The sequence below is a fragment of the Diadema setosum genome, chromosome 14 (assembly GCF_964275005.1).
Source record: "Diadema setosum chromosome 14, eeDiaSeto1, whole genome shotgun sequence".
Lineage (NCBI taxonomy): Eukaryota > Metazoa > Echinodermata > Echinoidea > Diadematoida > Diadematidae > Diadema > Diadema setosum.
Window position 1 is genome coordinate 14,610,894 of NC_092698.1, and position 23,503 is coordinate 14,634,396.

General features: G+C 38.4%; 2 protein-coding genes across 2 annotated transcripts in view; one reads left to right on the forward strand and one right to left on the reverse strand.

Moving 5' to 3' along the window:
* The first annotated feature begins 707 nt into the window (after nt 1–707).
* On the forward strand, nt 708–7,361 carry LOC140237968 (peroxisomal membrane protein 11C-like). Its single transcript, XM_072317899.1, has 4 exons — nt 708–953; nt 3,871–4,049; nt 5,284–5,346; nt 6,073–7,361. The coding sequence occupies exons 1-4, from the start codon at nt 708–710 to the stop codon at nt 6,290–6,292; spliced, it is 708 nt and encodes a 235-aa protein (XP_072174000.1). The 3' UTR covers nt 6,293–7,361.
* Nucleotides 7,362–19,450: 12,089 nt separating this feature from the next.
* Nucleotides 19,451–23,503, reverse strand: part of LOC140237747 (uncharacterized) — a 49,895-nt gene continuing 45,842 nt past the window's right edge. Inside the window, exons 6-7 of the mRNA XM_072317675.1 lie at nt 22,170–22,249; nt 19,451–20,817 (exon numbers count right to left, since the gene is read on the reverse strand). Coding sequence (XP_072173776.1) covers nt 19,862–20,817; nt 22,170–22,249 — 1,036 coding nt within the window. The 3' untranslated portion in view covers nt 19,451–19,861. The remainder of the gene's footprint in view (nt 20,818–22,169; nt 22,250–23,503) is intronic.

Below are 23,503 nucleotides of genomic sequence, written 5' to 3' on the forward strand. Positions count from 1 at the left end.
CAACGGACACGTGTCAACCTATATTGATACATCTGTCTTTTTTAATTATGTTTTATAAGGTACCTTATAAAACATAATTAAAAAAGACAGATGTATCAAAATAAGTTACTCATCGTAACGAAAATGGGAAGATTGATCAATGATTATTGTAAATAGGGTGACATTAGAAAGAGGAGATAATAATACTCTTTCCTGTTTGTTATGAAAATAATTTCAAGTCAATTATAGGAAGTTAATTTGAAATATAGATACAGCACCAAAGTTGTATCCTTTTTGTGCCAGCCATATGAAATGAATACAACTCAAACAGATAAATCGCAGTTTGAATTTCATCCATATTTCGAAACGGAGTTTGCAATTAATCAGAAGTTGAAACAAATCGCAAGTTTTATGACTGCATGTGCCTATGTACTTTTCAATGATTTATTTATTTTTGCGACTCGTCTCCACTCCTCGAAACAATTGAGGGCGCAATTCAAACTGGTACGAGTAACAGAGCTAGCTAGCTAGCTAGCTATCCAGCGCCACTCGGTCGGGGATCAACGTTGCATGCACCGCCTACGAGTACATCCTTACCGCTAACCATCACGCGTAATTTGCATTCATGCATGCAGAGCTCGCATAGCTCTGTTTATGTTGTGATAGATTCCGGCCGGCAAGCTAGGCAAGCGCAAGTCAGCTGGTAAAGTATTCCTTCTCGAGCAACCATGGCCGCCTCAAAACACGCTGTCTTTGCTGCAGCCAAGTTCCTTCAGGGGTACTCAGAGAGGGACAAGGTCATGAGAACTCTTTCCTATGTCTCTCTACTCATTGCTGGACTCTCTAAGAGACCTTCGACCGCACGGAAATTCTCAACAATCACTGGCCAATTAAGTTTGTGTCGCACGATTCTGCGACTTTTCGATGACATCCCTATGCTAGCACATACTCTTTCATACGGATGGGGACGGCAGGTTTGTAAATATCTATACAAAACTACATACCTTCTTCTGCTGTTCCTCTCTCTATTTACTGTACATTGTATGTTGGAGATTGGCGAGTGAAGTTCGCACATAGGCTTGTAATTTATGGTTGAGGGGTCTAGATATCGCGCACGAACATTTGTGATGCTCTTATAATAGAAATTATTCGACAATCGTACCTGATATTTCTCAATAAATACCACGAAAATACAGAAAAATCCCCTCCCAGAATCTCCTGATGATCAGTGATGATACGATGACGGAGTAGTGTAGTGGGCTGTCGCCGTATGTATGTCATTCAATTTCTCGGGGTATGTAAAGGTCGCGCAGCTGCTCTATGTAGTTTCATGCGTGAAAGTGTCTGCCCCTCTGCGGCTGTAACGTGCTTCGGCTTTCCTAGAATATTAATGAAACGATCAATCGAACAAATTACAAATTCTATCGGCTACGAACGAAACAAGCGAGACGACACGTCTAGGCTACAACATCCTTATAACAGATTTTAAGCTAAGGTAAATTTACAAGGTAAAAAATTGGAAATTTAGTGTAAAATTTGTTCGAAAAAATTGGAAATTTAGTGAAAAATTTGTTCAATATCAAAATTTCTTGCCTGCTTCCTTCTCATGTTTAGCGGATGTCAGGTATGTTTATTCCATGGGCGTATCGGCAAATTTTGCGCTTAGTCCTACGCGTAATACTGCTTGCTATACGCAGTTTCGCTATGCGCGACCATGAAGTCCCTGCGCGAGATCCTGTAGTACCCTTACTAATGTAACGTTAGGTTTATATCTTTGATCGGGATTTCAAGAAGCAGAGTTGGAGATGTGGAACTTGAAGTTCAAGCAGTTAATCAATTAATGTGGCATAATTAATGTGGAGTTTAAAGATAAAATAGAATTACTTGGTAGTTATTTAGTTAGACTAAGGGAGGACATCATGATGTCATGTCATCATTGGCAGACTGAGGGAGGGTCAGACCCTAGGGTCATATGGTAGACTGGCATTAGATGGTGTCTAGGGCCTAAACTCACAATGGCAGATAGCTCAAAATGTATAATAACCCACAAGAGGAGTCCTCACCACCACAAGTACGCCTTGAATGGCTCTGTCCTACAGGAAGTGAAACATCATCCTTACCTCGGCATTGAGCTGGCAGATAATCTTACCTGGTCAAGACATCAATCAGACAATCTCTAGCGCAAACATGATCTTTGGTCTTCTGCGCCGCAACCTCTGGAGCTGCACCAAATCTACAAAAGAAATTTGCCTATAAAACCCTTGTACACCCAAAATTAGAGTATTGTTGTACCATTTGGGATCCTCACCAAGTCACCCACATCACCAACCTAGAGAAAGTTCAAAGAAGATCTGCTACAGTGCTAGGTTTGTCACCAACGACTACAGGAAAACCAGCAGTGTCACAGACATGCTCCAAGATCTGAAGTGGGACTCTCTTCAAAGACGACGAACGATTGCCAGGCTTTCACTGATTTATAAAGAAACCCATTGTTTAATTCCGTCAAACATAAATCATCTTAAAAGGAATGCCAGAAGTGGACCAGCAACCGGGTCAAATCAACCTTTGAATTACAACACTATTCAGACCAACAAAGATTGTTATCATATCACTCACTTTATCCAAAGACAATCCCAATTTGGAACACACTGCCAGCTGAAACAAAATCTGCAACCAATATCGATACTTTTAAATCTTGTTTGTCTAAAATGAGATTTTAAAGTCCTGCAGCTGTATGCATGAGGGACTGCACGTTTATAGACAAGACAAGACAAATGTGGTTTGGTGCAATAAGCATAGGGACAAGAGGGGTGGTACGTGGCTCAGCAGGTAGGCATTTTCTGTTCCATATAGCAAAGTGATACTACAAGCAGGTCTGTCTGTAAATGGGGGGGGGGGGGGGGGGCTGACCATCCATACATATCCCAATGTCAGATAAGAAGCCCATCGTGAAGAGATGGATACCATCGGTCTATATATTGTTAACTATACACAGACCTGTTGCTGTACACAAATTATCATGACAGGACGGACGCCGTGCTTTGCACAGCATCTGCTCGGGCTAGTCTGTGCAGTAGCAGGTACTGTTTGTGGATGTCACGAGCTGGGCTCTTGATATCAACAAGGCCTGATGCCATGGATGATATGGGATGGAGGGTTTGAGAGGTAGAGTATTTTGGGATTGCTGTGGGTCCAATGTATCCAGAGTGCGAGTGAGGACGTAACATGAGTGATCATTTCTGTGAGGTTCTTTTTTGTTGCTGTTCTGATGGTGTTACGCGTACTATATAAGAGTACCATACTACTACTTGTATGTGCAATATTTTACTGATTTATCCATCACATTGAAAATTCAATCAGTGTTTTGTTGGGTTTTTTTTCCAGTGGTTTTAATGTCCTAATCTTTATTTGTTGACAAGGTATTGCGAAAATCTAGCCATTGACATCATCAAAGCTAGCACAGATTATGTGAGTTTAGAGTGTAAAGATACATTATGCAGCTCACAGGCAGTGAGCAACAGCTAACAGAAGAGGAGCATGGGAGAAATTATTTTGTTTTCTTGTTTGATTTTGTTTTGATGAGAAACCTGAGTTTTAAGTAGTGCTGCAACAATGGACATGGACAGATCAACACATCAGATAGAATCATAAGTCCTCATCATACAAGAGGAAATCTACATAGTGTATTTACCATGTTACTGTGAGTGCTACATCGTACGTACCAGTTATTGTTGAGATAACCATTAAAAAAATTATGAAATTTTTGTATAGATCTGATTGAGGACCTTTCCTCAGTAGATGATACGGTACAATCATTGTTTTCCATTTTGTGATATTCCTAGGTGATCTCATTTTTATCATCAAACTTCACTTTCATTTTCTGCGGTTCAGGAAAGGAGCTCACTGATGCAAGTGATCGGCGTTCTGCAGAATATCGTCAACCAGCTGTTCTTTCCCATAGAGCACATCGCCTGGGCTGCAGACAACAAGCTCATCGACATTCCCGCCGGGAGGTGGTGGACTCTCTCTGTCACAGCATGGCTAACGGCCCTCTGCCTAGGAATCATCAAGTAAGACTGGCCCTCGGGCCCTCATCCTCATAAGACCTGGGGGGTGTTTCATCAATTTAGTCAGCGCTGACAAGTTATGAGTCTCTGACAATATCAGCAAAATCTGTGGATTTGATTGGCTGAGAAGCTCTGGTCACTGACTGTTACCATGGTGTTTGTCAGAGACTGACAACTTGTCAGTGCTGACAACTCTCATGAAATGGTCCCCAGGTAGCGTGGGGATTCCTGGAGTAGGAAGGCTGGCCTGGCTTGGATATATTCGAGAATCCACATAAAAAATTTTGTAAACTGCTTAATCACTGATCTCTGTGTAAGTACACACACAGACAGAGAGTTTCGACTGGAGTTGACTGTTAGCAGTGAGCGAATGAAAGCTTCACTGCACATATAAAAATTTGCTGACTGGTGCTATTCGTGGTTTTCAAATGTATCCCAGTGGGCAGGAAGTGAATCAGACCACTGATGTATCCCCATACTACTGGGTCTTTAAATTGGAGTTTAGATTAGGGTCCACATGCCATATATGCTTGGTTAATCAAGTAATCCTGTGTATACCAGTACAGTCAAACCTGCCTTAGTGGCCATCTGTCTATAGTAGCCACCTGCTGTGTCCGGCCACTGAAAAAATCCCAATGAGAGATAGCTTTGTTTAAAGATCCTGTGTGTAGGGGCCCCCAATTTTTGTATCCCAAGGTAGATTTTCAACTGTATAACTCTGTACTTGGCACAGGCCCATACAGAACTGCAGCCAGCCAATAATTTAGCGTGTTTTCCAGCTTTACAGCTGTGTTAATCATGCAAGGCAAACAGTTCAATGATTGTCACTGCTACATTCACCCATAGTACACTGTAATCCACTTGTGAAAAACTTGCTTGTTTCCATTCCTGGTGTGCAATAATGCAATCAATAACAGCTTTGTTGAATACAGAAACATGTGCATACTTACAAATTTATTTATATGCAGTGCTTATACATGCATACGACGATAATAAATGTCCATGTATGTGATACACATCTACATGAAATGTCTAGAACCTGTTAATACCAGCCACCTATCTATTTCACAGTCACTCTTTTCATCTCCTTAGGAAATGGATGGTAATTATAGACAGGTTTTGAGTGTATTTGTAGGATGATTAATAACTTGCAAAGTGTGGAACAATTTCTGTAATACTTATATTATTTGATTACGTTGTAATATTCTATATTTTCCATGCACTTTTACATGCTCAGATCAAGTGGGACACTACTGGAACTGCAGGAGCAGAAGAGAATGGGTCTCAAACAAGAGAAAAGGTGAGCAGAGTACAAGTGTGAAAATGAGTGGACCAAATATGGATGGAGGGATACAACTCCTGATTGACTTGTAGTTTAAATTTTGTTCTACTTTCTCCAGTGAGAAGTTAGAATAGGGAGAATGAGAAAGAGGGCTCTTTTTCTGTCTGTCTCAGTCTGTCTGTTTGATTCTCTTTTGTTGATGTAGCTACAAATTACTCCAGATGTTTTGTTTTCCAGGAACATGTGCATTTCACTCGAGGCTGTTCAATTTGAGGAAATCATCATTTTGCTCACATTGACTTAAAACGTACTATTTCATTGTCAAGCACTTGACAAATTGTTGATGTCAGATTTCTCGTGATTGTGGAAAGTCATGAAGCCATGCATTTTATCATTGGAAACTAGTGATTACATTGTCACTAGTAGATAAATTGTAATACTTGCCTCTAGGGGGCTTGCTGACTCCTGTCACACAAACGAACACAAATGAAAACAGTGTCGGGGCGATTGTTAACGATCGCCTTGTCACTGTACAGGCATGCTAACCTGGAAACTTTGAAGTGCACATTACGTGAATACAAGACCATCCTGTAGGAAATAATTTTCACACAACAATAGATACATAATGTACTCTTAAATGAATCCCACAAGGATTGGAACAATCATCCAGCAGCATTCCCACTGATTCCCACTGATCAAGTGGGATTTTATTCATTTTATTTTACTTTTTTTAAACCTGTGCAGCTCTCATGGTGGCCATAGTCGGGAAGCTGTGCAGCTGGCCAAGCAGCAGACCGCGGTCCTCCTGAGGATACTGGCCGATGCCAGCGACCTCTGCAACGCTGTCAACTGGATGCCGGAGGGCTTCCTGTGGGCCAACAAGCTGCCAAACCGCTGGATTGGGCTCTTTGGCACCATCTCCTCCCTCATCAAACTCGGCCTGGTTGTGCAGAGCAAGAGATGATGGAGCCCAGGTGATTTGGAGCAGCAGCGGGCAGAGTCGCGGCAGAGAGAAGTAATAGAAAGGATGTGAAGAAAGCATCGACGATTACACATCAACCCTGCCATGCTCTCATGTGCCTGGTATGATTTGCTGTGTGAAGCATACTCAGTACATTGCCAAGTCATTTTTTGTACATATGCAATACTTACTTCCAATAAATTCTTCCTCTGTCCAGAGGATGCATTTTCAAGTCTATATTCAGATATCCATCTTGTGTTCAACCATTTCTTACTTTATATTAACCCAAATATGAGGTACTGTGCTAATGATAAATTGTCTTTCGTCACATGAGATTTTTAGATTGAAGAAAACCAAGAGGAAAAAAGGTTTCTTCTAAAGGGGAAGAGACAAATTTACAGCTATCCATTATGTGATGGCCAATGATATTATGTGTGAATGATCTTATACACTCACTCTTTTTGCTGCATGACATTTGATGTAATGCAAATGACTTTTAACTGAAATATGTGGAGTGTCAACTCATGGCATTCAAGCTGTCCAAAGAGAAGATGCGCGCAGAAATACTGATCCCAACATGAATGAGACGTGCACGCTTTCATGTTCTTGTACATGGTACAGTAACAAGGTACATGATAATACAGTTCAGTAAGCCTAAGTCTTGGGGTGCCCACTGCATAAATGGAGGGGCACACTTCCCAATTTTCTGTCCGTTGCTTTACTCCACCATCCGAAATTTAACCATTCACAAAATTGTCGGGAGGCCTGGACGGTGAGAAATTAGACTCGCCAAACATATGGCGTGTACAGTGATAAGATTGGGTACATTGGGCGCACAAGGCCAAAACTCATGCTGTGTTTGATCATGATGAGGGGTAGTGATTTGTTGAAAGGGCTTCCACAGAAAACTTTTAAAGATAGAGGTATACATACTCACAGTACTAATCCTCTTGATCATTTTTGTTATAGTGAACATCCTGAATGTTACAACCTTCAGGTTTTGGCATGTTATTTCAGGGACTCAAGGGCACAAGTTTCACAACAGAAGACTATCTTTGTTGTTGGGAATGTATACTTGTAACAATAGAAGATTAGGTACAGGTCATACTCAGCACTCAAGGCCTAAACTTGTGCTTTGTGTTGATGAGGGGCAGTGATTCTGTGATAGTGGCTTCCACAGCAAAATTCAAGATGGAGTTATGCATTCTCACAGCTCAGTACTTCCACCCCAGCTTCGTCCATCTGATAAGTAGCATGTAGCTATGTCTCGTTTTTTAGAGTGGATTCTCGGTACAGCTCAGGAGATGACTGGTACATCTGCACTCTATTGGCTACGCAGAGCATTTGTCATCAAAGTCTGTGTTGAATACGACTGGCACCATTGGTTGATAGTTTATGAGTCAGTCAAGTACCAATCTGCAGTGGGTTAGCTCGATCACATGATAGTGGACTGTTTATTCCATTTGCCCATAGGCAGGCATTTCCATGAAGTTCTTCCTTTGGAAAAAAAAAAGAAATCATGTGAGCTTCATGTGTGGGATAAACACCAGATGGTTAAATAATGACATATTTAGCACTATCAGTTAGATTAATGTGCGTATTCTCTACAGTGGTAAGGACTGACTGACTGTCAATTTATGACATGCACAAATATGTGGTGTAGGGTAGCTTTGTTTGATAAGAGTGGATACACACTCGGCACACAGAGGCCAAAACTTGTGTGTGCTGAGGTGTTGTGATTCTATGTCATGATACACTCCCGCCATAACACGGTTAAACAAAACTCTTATTTCAATGAAGTGAAAAGTCAGATCCAAAAATTACTGTTTATATATCCTGATATACTATATTGTTCGGCTATAATGACATTTTGATATAACAAAAGGAAAATGCCGGTCCTGACAATTCCATTATAGTGGTAGTCGCCTGTAGTGGCTTCCACAGAAAATTGGATATTAAAGGACAAGTCCACCTTGTACATTATACTCTAAATCATTTTTGTTGTCATGGATATATACTAAATGTTACAACTTTCAGTTTTGACATGCCACAGTATTTCAGGGAGTGACAAGTTTCACAACAGAAGATTATCTTTGTTGTTGGGAATATATACTTGTAACAATAGAAGATTGGGTATGCTCGGTACTCAAGGCTTCAACTTGTGCTGTGTGTTGCTGAGGAGTTATGATTCTATGATAGTGGCTTCCACAGAATTCGAGATAGAAGGTTTATGCCTTCTCACATTACTTATCCTTTAGATCATTCTTGTTGTTGTGAATATACTGAAAATGTGAAAACCTTCTGTTTTGACATGTTATTTCAAAGAGGGGACAAGTTTCACAACCTTATGTCTGGACTTACAACCTCCCTCGGTAGCATGTCAAACCCACGTGACGCAAACTTTATTTGTTCCTTCTGCACCAGTTATCATTTATCTAATTGATGGATATAACAGATTTTTTATGTTGATGTGGCGGTCATGGCAGTGTCGTATTGGGTGTGACACCTACATATGTGAGATGATTCTGTTGTGGGTTAAAATGTTACAACACTTTGTATGTGTTTACCATCATTAAAAAAACTTGCTGCTGTCGTCCTTGCTTAACATTAAAGGCATAATTTACCATTTGCAGATGAAACAAAACCCAGCATTTGTGCTTTAGAATAGTTCTGAAATGTGAGTTAGGGATAGAAACAACCACTGTAAATATTTGAATCCGTATAATCGATGTTATGTTAAATATACAAAATGTGAACAATAGTTATAATAAGAATGCTCCCAGACTAATCCGTCTACAGTTACGGTTTATTGAGAAAAATACAGATATCTCCTTATATTTCAGGCTTTATTGCAAAAAAAATATATAGTAAGATGTTATATGCACATATGCATAAAATCTGATATCTTGAACATTTTTAAAATCACTGCTTCCAAAGGTAAACAGGACCTTTAAAATGGTCATGGTATTTCATTAAAGCAGTGTACGAAATTTGGCAATACTTGGTTCTTTTATCAGTGGAGAAGAGTGAGTATTACCTGTTGGAGAAAATTATCTGTCAATATTTCCACTTATTAAATAGCAGTGAAATCCCAAACTTGCATGTCATGGTTCTGGATTCATAATTATTTTCTGTGTCTATTAATAGACAGTATGCATTGAAAAATAATACCGGCATGTTGAACATTGTTTTTGCCAAATTTTTAAAGAAAAGACAGCATATACTTTTTCTTCTTTTTTTTTTTTTTTTTTTTTTTGAGATTTGTGGTCAGAGGTATTGGAAAAGTTGTGATGGGATGATCTGTGTCTAATTGCAGCAAGCATGTGTGATGTTTTGTTTGTAAAATTGCCTCGGTAAAGAACTTTAGGACACGCTGTTGTCAGAAAGTAACACACCTTATGTCTTTTTCATATTATTCTGTATTATTATCTAGTAGCAGTCATTTGAGGAATGACAATATATTAAGCTTTGGGTCAAGAGGTCCACTAATTTCTGGTGCTTTATACTTCACATCTCTGCAGGGGAACCTTGATATAACAAGGATCTAAAATCATGACAGTCACTGTGTTATGTGAGGTATCTCACCTTACGGTACAAAAGCTGCAAAATCGCCTTGTTATTGGAGGGTTTTGTAATATACATGATTTCTTATGTAACAAAACAATAGATACTCCACTACAGTATCTATTGTTTTGTTTTTGGAAGGAGGGCATCAATAGAGTATTGTGTGGTCAGATGTTCATTATTTGTGGTGTGATTCATGCTAAAAATGTTGATGTTGTATATATACTACAAATGTGAAGCCAAGTGCAATTTCTGAATGACTGCCCAAATATGTCCACCATTGTCCCTTTTTATTTTCTCATATTATCTTTTTCAAATTATATCATTGTCATCATTGTTGAATACACATAACCCATTAATATCAGAGTGATGGATGCATTATTTTTAGTATCACAAATTTTTGAAAGCAAGAGTTAGTAATGTATAAGGGTATTTAGATACACAATCTATTTGTAACTCTTGAAGGTGTATGCTTATAATGGCTGTATGGCCGTTGATATATGGTTTTGCATATTACCTCAGTTTTCATGTTAACAACAGCAGATGTTGTAGAACATGGACAAAATCAAGAAGTGCACTGAGAAACAGTATTTATGCTATGTGATTGATGAAACCTTTACTGAACTTGTGTTTAGCATGAAATGTAATTATTGCTAATTTGTTTGTGGTTAAATTTTTGTATTGAATGGCAATATATTGAAATATATTTTCTATTAATAAACACGAAGACATTGCATATAGCAGATCATGCACACCTTGTAGTCTTTTCTACGTGTGGATACAGATTGCTTTATGCTTTTATGACGTTGTGTGGTAAAGTTCAAGTGTCTTTCACAGGTGCCATTGGTGGTAATCAGAGCTGATATTCAGAGGAAACTTACACAGGTGTATTGACAATGCTGTCTGCACCTGATTGTAAAGATGTGCAATGAAAGCAGCAAGTGTGTATCTCAATAAGTTAGAGAGTAAACACTGTGATATTAGGAATTAACACTATCTTTACTTTGATGTATGCATAGGAAAATAAAAGTGGCCCTTCTCAAGGTAGGGAAAAAAAAAAAGGATATCAGACACAGAGCACAGGAAAATAATACAGGGGGGAATACATTAGGTGAGTTGGTGATGACAATGTTTCATGTGCTGCACATGTATTCAAATACAGTTGAACCTCTATTATCCGGCCTCCCTTTATCCGGATCTCTCTATTATCCGGACGCAATCTCGCCGTGATTTTTTTATCTTTTTTTAATAATTACGGGAGGAAACACACATGAATTACATATACTTGATACATTTCTTAATAATTATTTAGGTAAATCATCCCAAGAATTTATAAAAGAAAATGATTTCCGCTTGCAAACACGAACCTCTATTTTGGGGTCTGTTACTGAGTGTAACAATGAAAAGGTCGCAGTATACACATTACTACATGTGGTACTACAATGGGCTACATCAGTACATGTGTATGTGTATGTACCATAGAGCTCTATTATACGGTATGTACATGTATAAAGCATTGAGTCTCCCGTATCCGGCCAAATCCCTTATCCGGATGAGCCCCGGTCCCGACTTGTCCGGATACGAGAGGTTCAACTGTAGTGCACATTGTGCAGTCTATGCATATTACCCATCTGTTTTATCACTACAGTTTATCATAATTTTGAATGTCACACACATACAGGGCCCTGTTTTATGAAGAGTTATTAAAATTTATTATATAGTTGATTTCAACTGTAAGTCTATGGCAGCCTGTGTGGTAAGGAAATTTAAAATCGATTTTATGTTTTGTAAAATGGGGCGCAGGCACACTAGCAGAACTTTATATGCAAGTATACATATCATGTGCAAGTGCATTAACATGCCTGCACATATTTATTGGGGTAGATGTCCTGTTCCACACGAGAAAGGATACAGCCCTGTGTCAGAAAAATTCTCCCCATCTGCGAGCAGCTCAGAGGTAAATCTCATCTACACTATTAAGAGCGCCCCCTATTGACATGATCTTCTCTTCACACTGCATGCACCCCCTGTTTCCATGTGCTTTGATGGCGAGCTGTGTATGAGGTAATGTAAAGCAAGATGTTTTTGCAGTGTGAAATTTTCATGCATTGAAGCCAATGGCCTTTTTCGCGGAAGGAAACTTTCGCAAATTGTCACCGGCATTCATCACATATAGCGTAGACAAGAACTTTCGCGTGATGCGTGCCAACATTCCTTGTTTTACAGAAGATGAAGAACAAAAATGTTTGTGTGTGTGTATGTGTACATCTTTTCGCCTCGGGTGATTCTCTTTCTTTTTTCTGTGCCTTGAATCATTTCATGGAAAGATGCAAGTTTTCATGTAGAAGGCGTCACAAAAAGTGAGTGTATGACTCGAGCAGAATGAGTGTACAGATTCCCATATAAAACACATTTAAATTATCAAGTGCTTGTTGCTGTTAGGGGTCCAAATATATTTATAGACATTTTGGCCAACTACACTTTCTATGACACATTCCCTGGAACATTCATCTTCTATAGGGACTCTGAACACATTACCTTTCCTGTTCTCTTCTCTCTTTCATTTAAGTTTTCTAATGTGAGCCCGAGCCCACTTTCCAAATCCAGTTCGGCCTTGGCATCAATAGTGTCCTTGTGTCATCTCCACATGGTAGACCACTCAAAGAGTGACAGACAGAATTGGTCTTCATTGACCTCTATTACAGGAATGAACACAACAACAACATTATCTCCCTGAGTCCCTCAAGCGGCTCTCCTCTGTACCGGGCATCACGAGAGTTCAGACATAAACCCATTATTTTGGAAGAGTTGAAGCCAAGCTCACTCTTCTTCGAAGCTGCAAACATACAGACTGGCTTGTAAATCAAACGTTTAAAGGGAACTCTCCACTATGGAAGACATTTGTTCACTAGTAACAGTGGACTCCTGTTATAGCAAAGTCCACTGGACCGGCAGTCTTCTTTAGTTATATCGAAATTTCGTTATAGTCGAACAAATAAACAATAAAAACATTAGACTGGATAATGTTGCAGCACAAATGTTTACTTCATTGTAAGCGGAATTTTGTTCTAACCGTATCCGTTATAATGGAAGTACACTCTATCAGTTTTGCCACCAGACCTAGTCCCAAGCCCATGATACTCACTTAAATGTATTCAATACAGGTACCTTTATCTGAGGTTAGCGGGATGGTATACATCTCTGTAGTTTTGGTAGAGATTGGGGATTCAGATTTTGTGTGACAAGTAGAAAACCCCTATGAAATATTAAAGAGCGTACAATTCCTAGAGGAAATCAAAGTTTATTTGACGACAATTGGTTTGGAAATGGTTGAGATATCCAAAAACAGAGTAAAACAGAGTGGTCCCAATAAAAGGTAGGTCCCACCTTTCATTAGTTTATTTGTTTTTGGATATCCCAGCCATTTCGAAACTGATTTTCATCAAATCAACCTTTCATTTATCTTAGAATAATATGCTCTTTGATATCTCATATAAGTGGTGATTTCTAATCATCTTGCAAAAATTCAAAACCTGAATCGTCATCTCAACAAAAGCTGTATGTGTACCATCCCTTACAGTAGGTTTTTCTTTTTACTTCAAGAGGGTATTGTCACACAAAATGAAAGAGGAAACTGCTGTGTGATGTTTGAGGAAATTGATGTTTACAACTTCTTATCTCTCTGTGCCAAGCAAATTGGCATTTTCTGCTGCCTCATATCTGGAATTTAGTAAATTCAGTGTAATTTCCTTTTTACATAGGCTACAGTTGGAAGGTTATATATACTATGCAGTTGACAGCAGGGTTGCAATTGCCAAAAAAAGGAGCTAAATATGAGCTAAATCAGACACTCACTTCATGAATTACATTAACATAAATAAAAGACATCCTTCATGAGACAAGTTGATTACAAGAGAAAAAAAATATATAATATTAAGTGTAATTTCCTCTTTTTACATAGGCTACAGTTTAAAGGTCATATATACTATGCAGTTGACACCAGGGTTGCAATTGCCAAAGAAGGAAAAAAAAAAGGATTTGTATGTCCCAATGGATTATATCCAAGAAAAGCTACACATATTCACACTGTCACTATTGGATAATTTCTATATAATGAAAGAGACACGATTGCTATTTCTGGTATTCAATTAGATTCACCTCTGGAAAAAAAAAAGCATGAACCCCTTAAAAATATATATATATATATTTTTGCATACAAAGTTCACGCAAATCAATAGACTTGACAGTAGGCCTACAATATACAAAAAGAGACAATGAACAAGATAATCATGACAAAAGTATTATTGTCTTTTCCTTTTAATTTCTCAAAAACACATTTGAGAATACTTGGTTCATCTCGCGAGCTATAAACATATACAGTTGTTCAAAAATGCAAATATTCAATAAAATGACAAAATACATTATCAAGGCACATTTTGCTTTGTCTTTTGCCAATACAGCAATGCATAACATATGATGCAACAAATAAAAAATGCAGGAGAACAACAAATAAGTGTTAGCAAGTAAGTATAAATCAAGGGTATAACACACCACCTCGGCACAATTATGCCATTTGGTCTCGTACATAACTCCACATAAATATGGATTGTATAAGTTAAAATAAGAGAATCAATGTGCTGTTAAGTTACAAGGTATCTATTGAAAAAAAAAGATCAACTCATTAATACTATAATACTTGCACAAATGAAGTATCTCCACAAGATACAGCTCTACACAGTTCAAAATCTTGATGACATACAGCATTATAGAACTATACTCTTGTAACATATATTCTGCACAAATGGCAAGGGAAAAGGAACTTGTACAGATGTACAGTCTTCTGTGGTATGTGACTGGGCCCTTGTCTCCCCATTAACATAGCATGCAAGGAAATAGATAACCCCCTTGAAGCAGTCGGGTCTCACAATGTAAGTACTACTGTACAGGATGTACAACCTTTGGCCACCGCAGCTTCATAGCAACTCAAGACTTTATCTAAAAATCTTGCACAACCTAAATTTTCCTTCTAAATCCTTCCCAAAGTCTGCCTATTTCAAGATGAAAATGCTTTGTTTTGTTCCAGACACCACTGGCAAAAGAACTTTAGAATGAAAAGACAGTAAATTACAGCTAAAATTATTGTTTAGAACATATCTCGTTTGGCTTTCTAAATACGAATTAAAGACCTTACAATACAGACATTAGAAAATGTGTCTGACATACTGTAACCCTTTGGTCAGTATAAAACAAACCCCGCCGTGTAAATGAAATATGTTTGAATGTTCCTACTGTCTTGAGGTATGCATTGATTATTGCTTCATATCAGGCTGTCTACATAGTCACAAAAAGATTTGGTCAAGTTTACATAGCACTAAGTTTACTCTTCAGTACATATCATGGCATATGTTGAAAACAACATCTCTGCAAATGACCAGTTCCTATTACGCACCCCCTTCTCTATTCTCTGAAAGAATCCCCATGTTCTTCACCAACATCTACACATTCTTGGGTAATCCTTGTGCACAGGTTTTAGTGCCATTATGTGCCATAGTTCCCTAACGGTCCTGCAGCGGTAAAATTATTAATGTGTCAAGATTTCATTTTTAAACACTTCTGCTAAACAATGGATGTCACAAAGGCCTTCTGCCTCATCTCTTCACCAACATACACAGCAAAGATACTAACCGCACCAGCAACCCAAACACGTTTGTGGCTGGTTACAAAGATACCTAGTACATATATCAGAACTTAAAGATATCACGACTTTTTTCACAGCACCAGTCGATGAAATACTGGTGCACGAATCTTAACTGCCCCAGCTGACTGCCTGTACAAGTAGAATTGTTTCACCAAATCACTACTCCGCATTGTATAACAGCTAGTTTACTTTCACAACACTGTGAACACATACACAAAAGACTTTGAGCTACTCTTGCATCACTACGCACATTAAGAATTTAAGCAGTAACTCTTAAGACAAAATATTTAGATTTGCTTTTGATAGAATATGCACAATTACAAAAGCAAAATTATTGAAACTTTCAGCACCAATATCAAGTAAAATATTTGTGTGTAACGAATGAAAATCACAGAGAGAACAAACTTTTGAACTCCAGCCAGTCAAATGATACAGCAACTCATCATTTCACAGAATGATGTTCCTCAAAGAAAACAGTACCAACTATTCTTTAACTGCAATCACCCATCACTGATCACCTATACTTTTGGGGTGAAAAGTGAGGGAGCATTCCATGCATGAGAACTTCATGGTCTTGGAATCAGGTGAAAACTATGATGAAAAGCAATATCGTCAGCTGAGAACCAGAAGGGCCCTATCGCAATCCAAGATTTTAGCATAAATAAAACTTAAACAATAAAAAGTCTATTTAATCAAAAGCAGGTAGATGCATTGTTCCAAACATCGGCTACAATAGCATCTTTGTGGTTTTGATTTTTAACATTTTACTGAAAATGAAAATAATTCAAAATTGACACCATAATGTAAAGGAGATTGAGCTTTAAATACAACATGATACCACTTACTCAATATGCCCCAAAATTGTGATAATGCTCTTCTAGCTCTCAGTCGATGATATATGGGTTATGTCTCCCATGATCAATCAAAAACACATATTGTAACAGAAAAGCATGAGTGACAAGTATTTGAGGTAACACTATAAAAGATAAATGTCACTAATGTTAACAATTGCTGGATGGTACATTTTGACAAGTCTTTGTGAGTAGATGTTTGGTCACCCATGGAAGTCCTGTAGTTCTAGTTGTTGCTATGTTAGGCAAGTCTGTAACAAGCTCATAGTTGTCACAGATGACCTCTATTGTGAGAATAGGCAAAACACTTGAAAACAGCAAAGTAAGCCACTCATTGCAGAAGACTAAGACGAGAAAATTTCAACGGCCTAATTTCACACTGTGCATGAATTTCAAGGAAGGACCATTTCGGTAATTCCTTTCAGAGGAATGTTGTTTACTTTGTTGAATTAATAAAATTTGGTCATATGGATAAAAATTTGGTCATAATGGATATGAAAAATACATTTCAAATGTCTCCTTTGGCTTCCTTTATGAAAAATGGGAACCCTAGCAAGTAGCGCCCCCCCCCCACAGGAAAAAAAAAAAAAAGAAGAAGATAATAATCAACATAGACTTCTAATCAAAGGGTGTTTGTAGATCTATGGTAATAGAGCAGCCATTCTGAATTTGAATCAAGGAGCTGTGCACTTTCCATTGTGAAAGGTATCCATGAAGACTTCAAGGCTTGTCTTACATTTGCCTTAGATTTTCCTTGCCAAGCGCATGTGTGCTGGATTGTTCATATAGACTACTGCATCCCAGACTAATTTTACTGTTGATATGGAATGGAACAAAATGGAATGATCACTGTGCCCACTTATCACAGGTGCATGAGGGGAACAGCCCACTACTAGTTTTCATATTGGGGTTAGAAACATCAATAAAAGTGGAATATGTCACAAAGCCAGCACTTGAACAGCTACAAATGTTTCTAAAACTGCTTCTAAATGCTCTGATGCATATCAGAAAGATCTTTTCTTTTTTTTTTTTTTAAAGAAACTTTAGCCTTCTCTGGCAATCATTATATAATGCTGGAGAACAATACAAATGAATAGCTGGATTTGATTCAATATTCACATATCACACATATCAAACATTTTTTTTTTCAGAATAAAATATCACCAAGTACATACTCATTGACAGCACCATGTGCCTAACGATAAAATTTCATGGATACAAAATCTATAATCAGAAGCGTTCTGATTTAATGTCTTTTCTGACAAATTTCAGTCATTGCAGATGTTTTCCATGTGCACGAAATTTACAAACAAAAAAAAAAGCACAAAGAAAAGAATATCTGAATATCTTTGCAGTAAAACAGCTTACTCAATGTTCGTCTAAACCCTATTTTGGGCCTAGAGAATATTCTTTAAACAAAAACGACAGCAGTTGACACCGCTTCATGTAAAACTTCTGGATGGTGGCCAAACTGATCAGAAGTATTTGCAAATACAATCTGTAATAAAATTGAGCACCATTATATAAAAAAAAAAACATAATTTTTTACATTCTTCAAATTCCTATGTATGCTGCCATGTCAAATATGAACTGAAGCAGCTACCAATAGAATCTACTTATTTATGTGAAGAGATTTCAACCTTGGCAGGCCATGAATGTACTGAAGCAAGTATGTAATGAAGTCCCATTAGTGAATGTTGGGTTCCACCATCTTCTACAAAAATATATTTCTTGACTTTTCTGTGACTTTAAAGTATTCGTTTTGTTTGTTTTTAAGCAAGGTCATGTAAATTTGTAGAAATAAATTATATGAACATCATAACAGCAACAAAAATTACAAAATGGAAACAAGGTAAGCTATCTTTGGGCTCACAATTGGCCACACATATATTTTTTGTCTTTTTCTTTTTAATTAGCCAAACCTTTAAGTTTTGTAATGACCACCCCCCCCCCCAAAAAAAAAAAAAAAAAGAAGAAGAAAAAATCCATGACATTTCCACCTATCCTTTGACTACAGAAACTGTGTGGACGTATCGTTTAATGCAAAACACACATCACTCTACAACTCATGAGAAACAAAGTACTACCTCAACACAGGTAATAAAGGAAGACAATGTATGTTCACATTTATGCTCAGATGAGCACACACACACACACACACACACAAAAAAAAATCCTACAATGCTTAAATCTTATAGAGTTAACTTTGATACACGTTTCAGGCACGTCTGGTAATTATTTTTTTTTTCCCATTCACTTGACCTAAGTTGACTTCCATTCTGACAGATATACCAAACACTGTTCTAAAGTACAAGTCATTGGTTTCAAACACAATCAATCATTTTATATTAAAAAAAAGAAAATTCTCATGTATCAAAGCAATTCCTAGGTTGGAAAGGCAGGCTTTGGACATGGATTTACATTCCACAAAGAAATAACAAGAGAGAGAGAACCCCCCCCCCCCCAAAAAAAAAAAAAAAAAATAATAATAATAATAAATAAAAAAAAAAAATCATTTCTGTGGATGGGTTCAATATGTAAATCAAATGGAAAGAGGAAAAGCCAGAAAAGTTTCAGGGTGGAAGAGTTGCTTAATTTGATGAATTTGCATTGATAGATTTACTGATCATTAACACACTTATTACATTCTTACCTCTCCTCAAGAGCTTTTGAAACTGAAATGTATTCTTACATAAACCATCCAAATTCATTGCAAGGGACTGATCGCAAAATGAGCACACTCATTCAAATGGAATTGAAACATGATGGACCATTTAGCATTTAAAAAACAAAAAAGAACAAAAACAAACCTACCCTGCTAAAGACCATAATTTAACAAGCTACTAGCACCAATTATGGATGACTGTTTTTTAATGCAAGTTCTATAAAAAAATCTATGAAATATAATACAGCATCATTTTCCAGCAATACTATTTGGTATTGTACAGATGCACAAATTGTATCTGTCAAAATATTACCTTAACACAAACACATACAATGTCTTTGTTTGCAACCACTGTGAATAACAAGGACAAGTTTTGATGTGAGTTTATTTCTTTTCACTACATACGCAGGGAACCAATAATAAGGTAGTGTCAATCTACATACATCTTTACATGCTAGTTTCAGTACAAGAACACGTCTTTGCGGAGAAGCAAGGTGACAACAACATATACACTGACAGACATTGTCTTGAATGAGATGTGAATCCCAGCAAAATACAGCATCTTTTCTATATATGCAATTTTTCTACAGCTTGATAAAACTTGATTTTGAAAACACAAGTACACAAGATTTTTTACAGCAGACAAGCTCAAACAATGGAAAAAAATGACACCATCACCAATGTATTCAGTTCTAACGTGAACTTCATTGTTTCTTAAATAAGATAAAATAAGAGAATATAAAAGACATTTAAGGCATTTTTTAATCACTCATTATCAGTGGTGTGTGATTTATTCAATCACTTTGACTGTCATCACTCCTGCTTCCTTGAAGCCGTCCATATGGGTTATCACTGTATACATCCATGTCGTGAGCCTTCCTTTGCCTCCGTGGACTAAACTCCAGCCTGTTGTATCCCTTTCCCGACTGTCCACGAGAAAGATGGGCGTACACACCGGAGTCCCGTTCATCATCGCTGCGCTCTGACTTTGACTGCGTCGGCGACCGCTGCTGCACCAGGTCAAAGGGTCTCTCCAGCTGCTCGTAGTGGGGCGAGAGAATTGGGGCGGCTGCTTGTTCAATGCCACTGTCAGCACTCACCCTTGGGTTCGTCCCCTGACTCAATCTGTCCTCCTGGAATGCTTTGCTGAGGTCTGTCTCAACCTCACTGGAGTGACCGCTACCACCCCAAGCGGAAGTCGGCTCCAGCAAGTAGTACTCGCCGCTCATGCGGGGGTTGCGGATTTCCGTCGGGTCGCGGGCTCCGAGGTTCGGGTGGATGACCTCCTCATAGACGCGACCGTCGGCGCTCTTTGGTCTGATTGGCGTTGACGTGGCACCTGGTCCCAGCTTAGAATCTATCCCACCACACGCTCCGAGCATATCCTCCCCGTCCCCATCTCCTCCCCCACACCCCTTTTTGCTGCTGCCACAGTCATCCTGTCCAGCTGCGCTGGAGCCAGGCTTGCAGATCGCATCAGGGTCATTGTTGTTTGGCTTTGCCACATCTGAACCAGCAACATCACTGAATTTATCCTTGCTGCCTGGAATCTCGTTGAAGACGTTTGGGTTGGGAACCTTGTTGGCTGCCATGGCATTGGGGACCTTGACAAAAAAAGCTAGGTCTCCAGATATCCGGCTGAGTCGCTGGACCTGCTCCTCTGAGAGAGAACGTCGGTTATCACACGCACCATCCACTGGCTCCTCTCCATCAGCTAGCAGAGGGTGAACCGAATCCATGTAGATATTACCTGCAGCAAAATGTAGGGATCACCACGAGTAGAGATTAAGGCTGCTGAGTAGTTGTACTTTTAACAGCTTCTCTGCAAAGAGCCAAACACCACTTTCAGCATGCACTTTTGCACTACTGTAAAAGTGGCAATTTGTATATATTTTGCACAACATGAAACTAGCATGAAAAAGTACACATATTTGCTGTTTGTTGTATGTAATACTGTTATATATTTTGATTCTGCATAATTGAAACCATGTGAAATTCATCTTACCTGACCTAGTGAAAAAAAAAAATTAATCAGGAGAAAATTTCCACTTTTCCAGTATTGATTAGGTGACAACTTGCATTTCTATCATAAACATATATTTCTGTGCCAAGCCCTTATACACCAGCTGTTAAACAGAAATGTATGCAGGTGAAAGTTCAGTATCCTAATCAGTCCTGAATTGACAGGATTTACATGTACTGACTTTCAAATTAGTTCTCTCCAAATTAAAAGCTTTGCCCTTGTTTAGCCAGCATATCACATATATATAAAGTTACGTTCAGACGGCAGGCCCTAACCTCGAGGTTAGGAAACCTCGAGGTTCAGCTCTTGCCCCCTAACTACGACGTGTGTCCACACAACGAATCTTAACCTCGAAGTTACGAAACCTTGAGGTTAAGCTTCTGCCCCCCCCCCCCTTAACTACGAGTGGGTCCCACTCGATGTTAAAACCACAAAACCGGAAGTTTCAGCCCACACTGCTAACAAGGCGTCTATCTATTCTTTAGTCCAACCCTGTCCGACTCGCTTACAGGTACTCTTTTTCTCTGTCATGGTATGCAGAGATAGCACTGCACTGATGACTTTATGCCTTTATGAAGATATTCGTCGAAAACATTTTTTTAGCGTCGGAGAAGAATATAGAATACAGTAGCGAGTTCGACGTGTTCAGTTTCAGAAATCAAGCGCATGGGAAGAAAAGATGATGTTGTTGTGTCGTGCGTCATAGGTTTTTCACGTGTAGTGTATTTGTGGTGTACGTTTGGGAGGTTGACCCGGAAGCAGAGGGAAATTGTGGGGGCTGGAGTTTACGGCGAGGTCACTCTTAACTTCGAGTTCGTTGTTTTTTGTGTCCACACGGTGCTTAACTACGAGTGGGGACCCCCCGCGGCTCATGGTTAGAGCGCTAACCATAAGATTTCTCGTGGCTCAAAACATCGAGCAAACCTCGAGGTTTGCTAACTATGAGTGCGTCTTCACGGTCCCTAACTACAAGCTCTAACCTCGAAGTTTCCTAACTTCGAGGTTAAGGGCTCCCGTCTGAACGCAACTTAAGTTAGTATCAATCACGAGGGGTATCTCCAAAAACCAAATGTACTCACTAGATCTGTTATTCTCAAGGTTGTTGGTCACTGTGTTGTTCAGAGGGAATTCCTCAGGTCCACTGTCAGGAAGCTGACGTCTAGAGCAGAGAAGCAAAAACAGAAGCGAACAAACATGTTAAGCTGTATAGGCTACCATGTTTGAAGTAGAAAAGAGAAATACAAAATACTCAGCACTAAGAGGGCACAATGATAAATGAGATGTAGAGATAAGATAGTAATCTGTTAAACGAATGTTTTAAGTTCTTAGTTCAAAATGTTAAATGTCACTCACATCTCTTATGATACATTATTTGCTTTCATGTACCTGCTTTGCATGTACAAACTTGCTTTCACTCACAATATCTTTTTCCTGGACAAATTCACCTTCAATCACAAACACAGCTACACACACACACACACATAAAACTTCAAAGAACTTAGACAACATCCAAGTCAATGCAGCTATCATTGGCAGATGTCTGATCACATGAGAAGCTGCTGTTGAAACGTTATCAGCTGGCATAAAATTTTATGTTGAAAATATGTTTTTTCTTTCGACCTAAAATTCTTGTGGGGTATCATGATTTGACTGCTTTTCGATAGCATCAAAGACGAGCCTAAAATGTTTGGCAGTGCTGATGACAAGAATGGGAAGGTTGATGACAACTAAAATTCTCATACATGAACAAACCACTCCTGAAACCCAAACAGAGCAGAACCAATAAAATATCATAAAGAGAATGACTCAGACTGTATGCCACTAGTCTATGACAGTTTTACACAAAGGGCTATTCCATCCTGATGTTATGTTGCTTTGTGTAAAATTAGAAAGAAATAGAAAAGTAGATTAGTTAATTTGAAAAGGGCGGAAATCAGTCACATTAAAAGAATTATGAATTGTAAAAGTTTAGAGAGTAAGACAAATTGGCAACTCCATGTAATGTAGGTGTTGAGCAGCTCTACTTGACTTGTATACAAAAATGTTTGTATTTTGAATTTTTTTTTTCAAATATTTAGGCACAGACAGAACTTATCCACTGAGGAGGATACAGAAACACATGTTACTCTAATAACATACCAAGGACAGGTTCGAAGATTTTTTTTTTCTTTTTTTTCTTAAGGGGGGGGGGGGTGGAGAAAATTGGAATTTTTGTGTCCAAACCAAACGGAGAGCTGCACAACATTTAACTGTCTAATTACATTTCAGATGAACTAATTAAAGGGACTGTACAGTACTGGTTGAGGTGGGGAATCATGTTTTGAACATTCCTAAGTGAGATAATGAGAAACCTCTTATGAAATATGAAAGAGCATGTAATTTTAAGAAGGATTCAATGTTTATTTGATGAAAA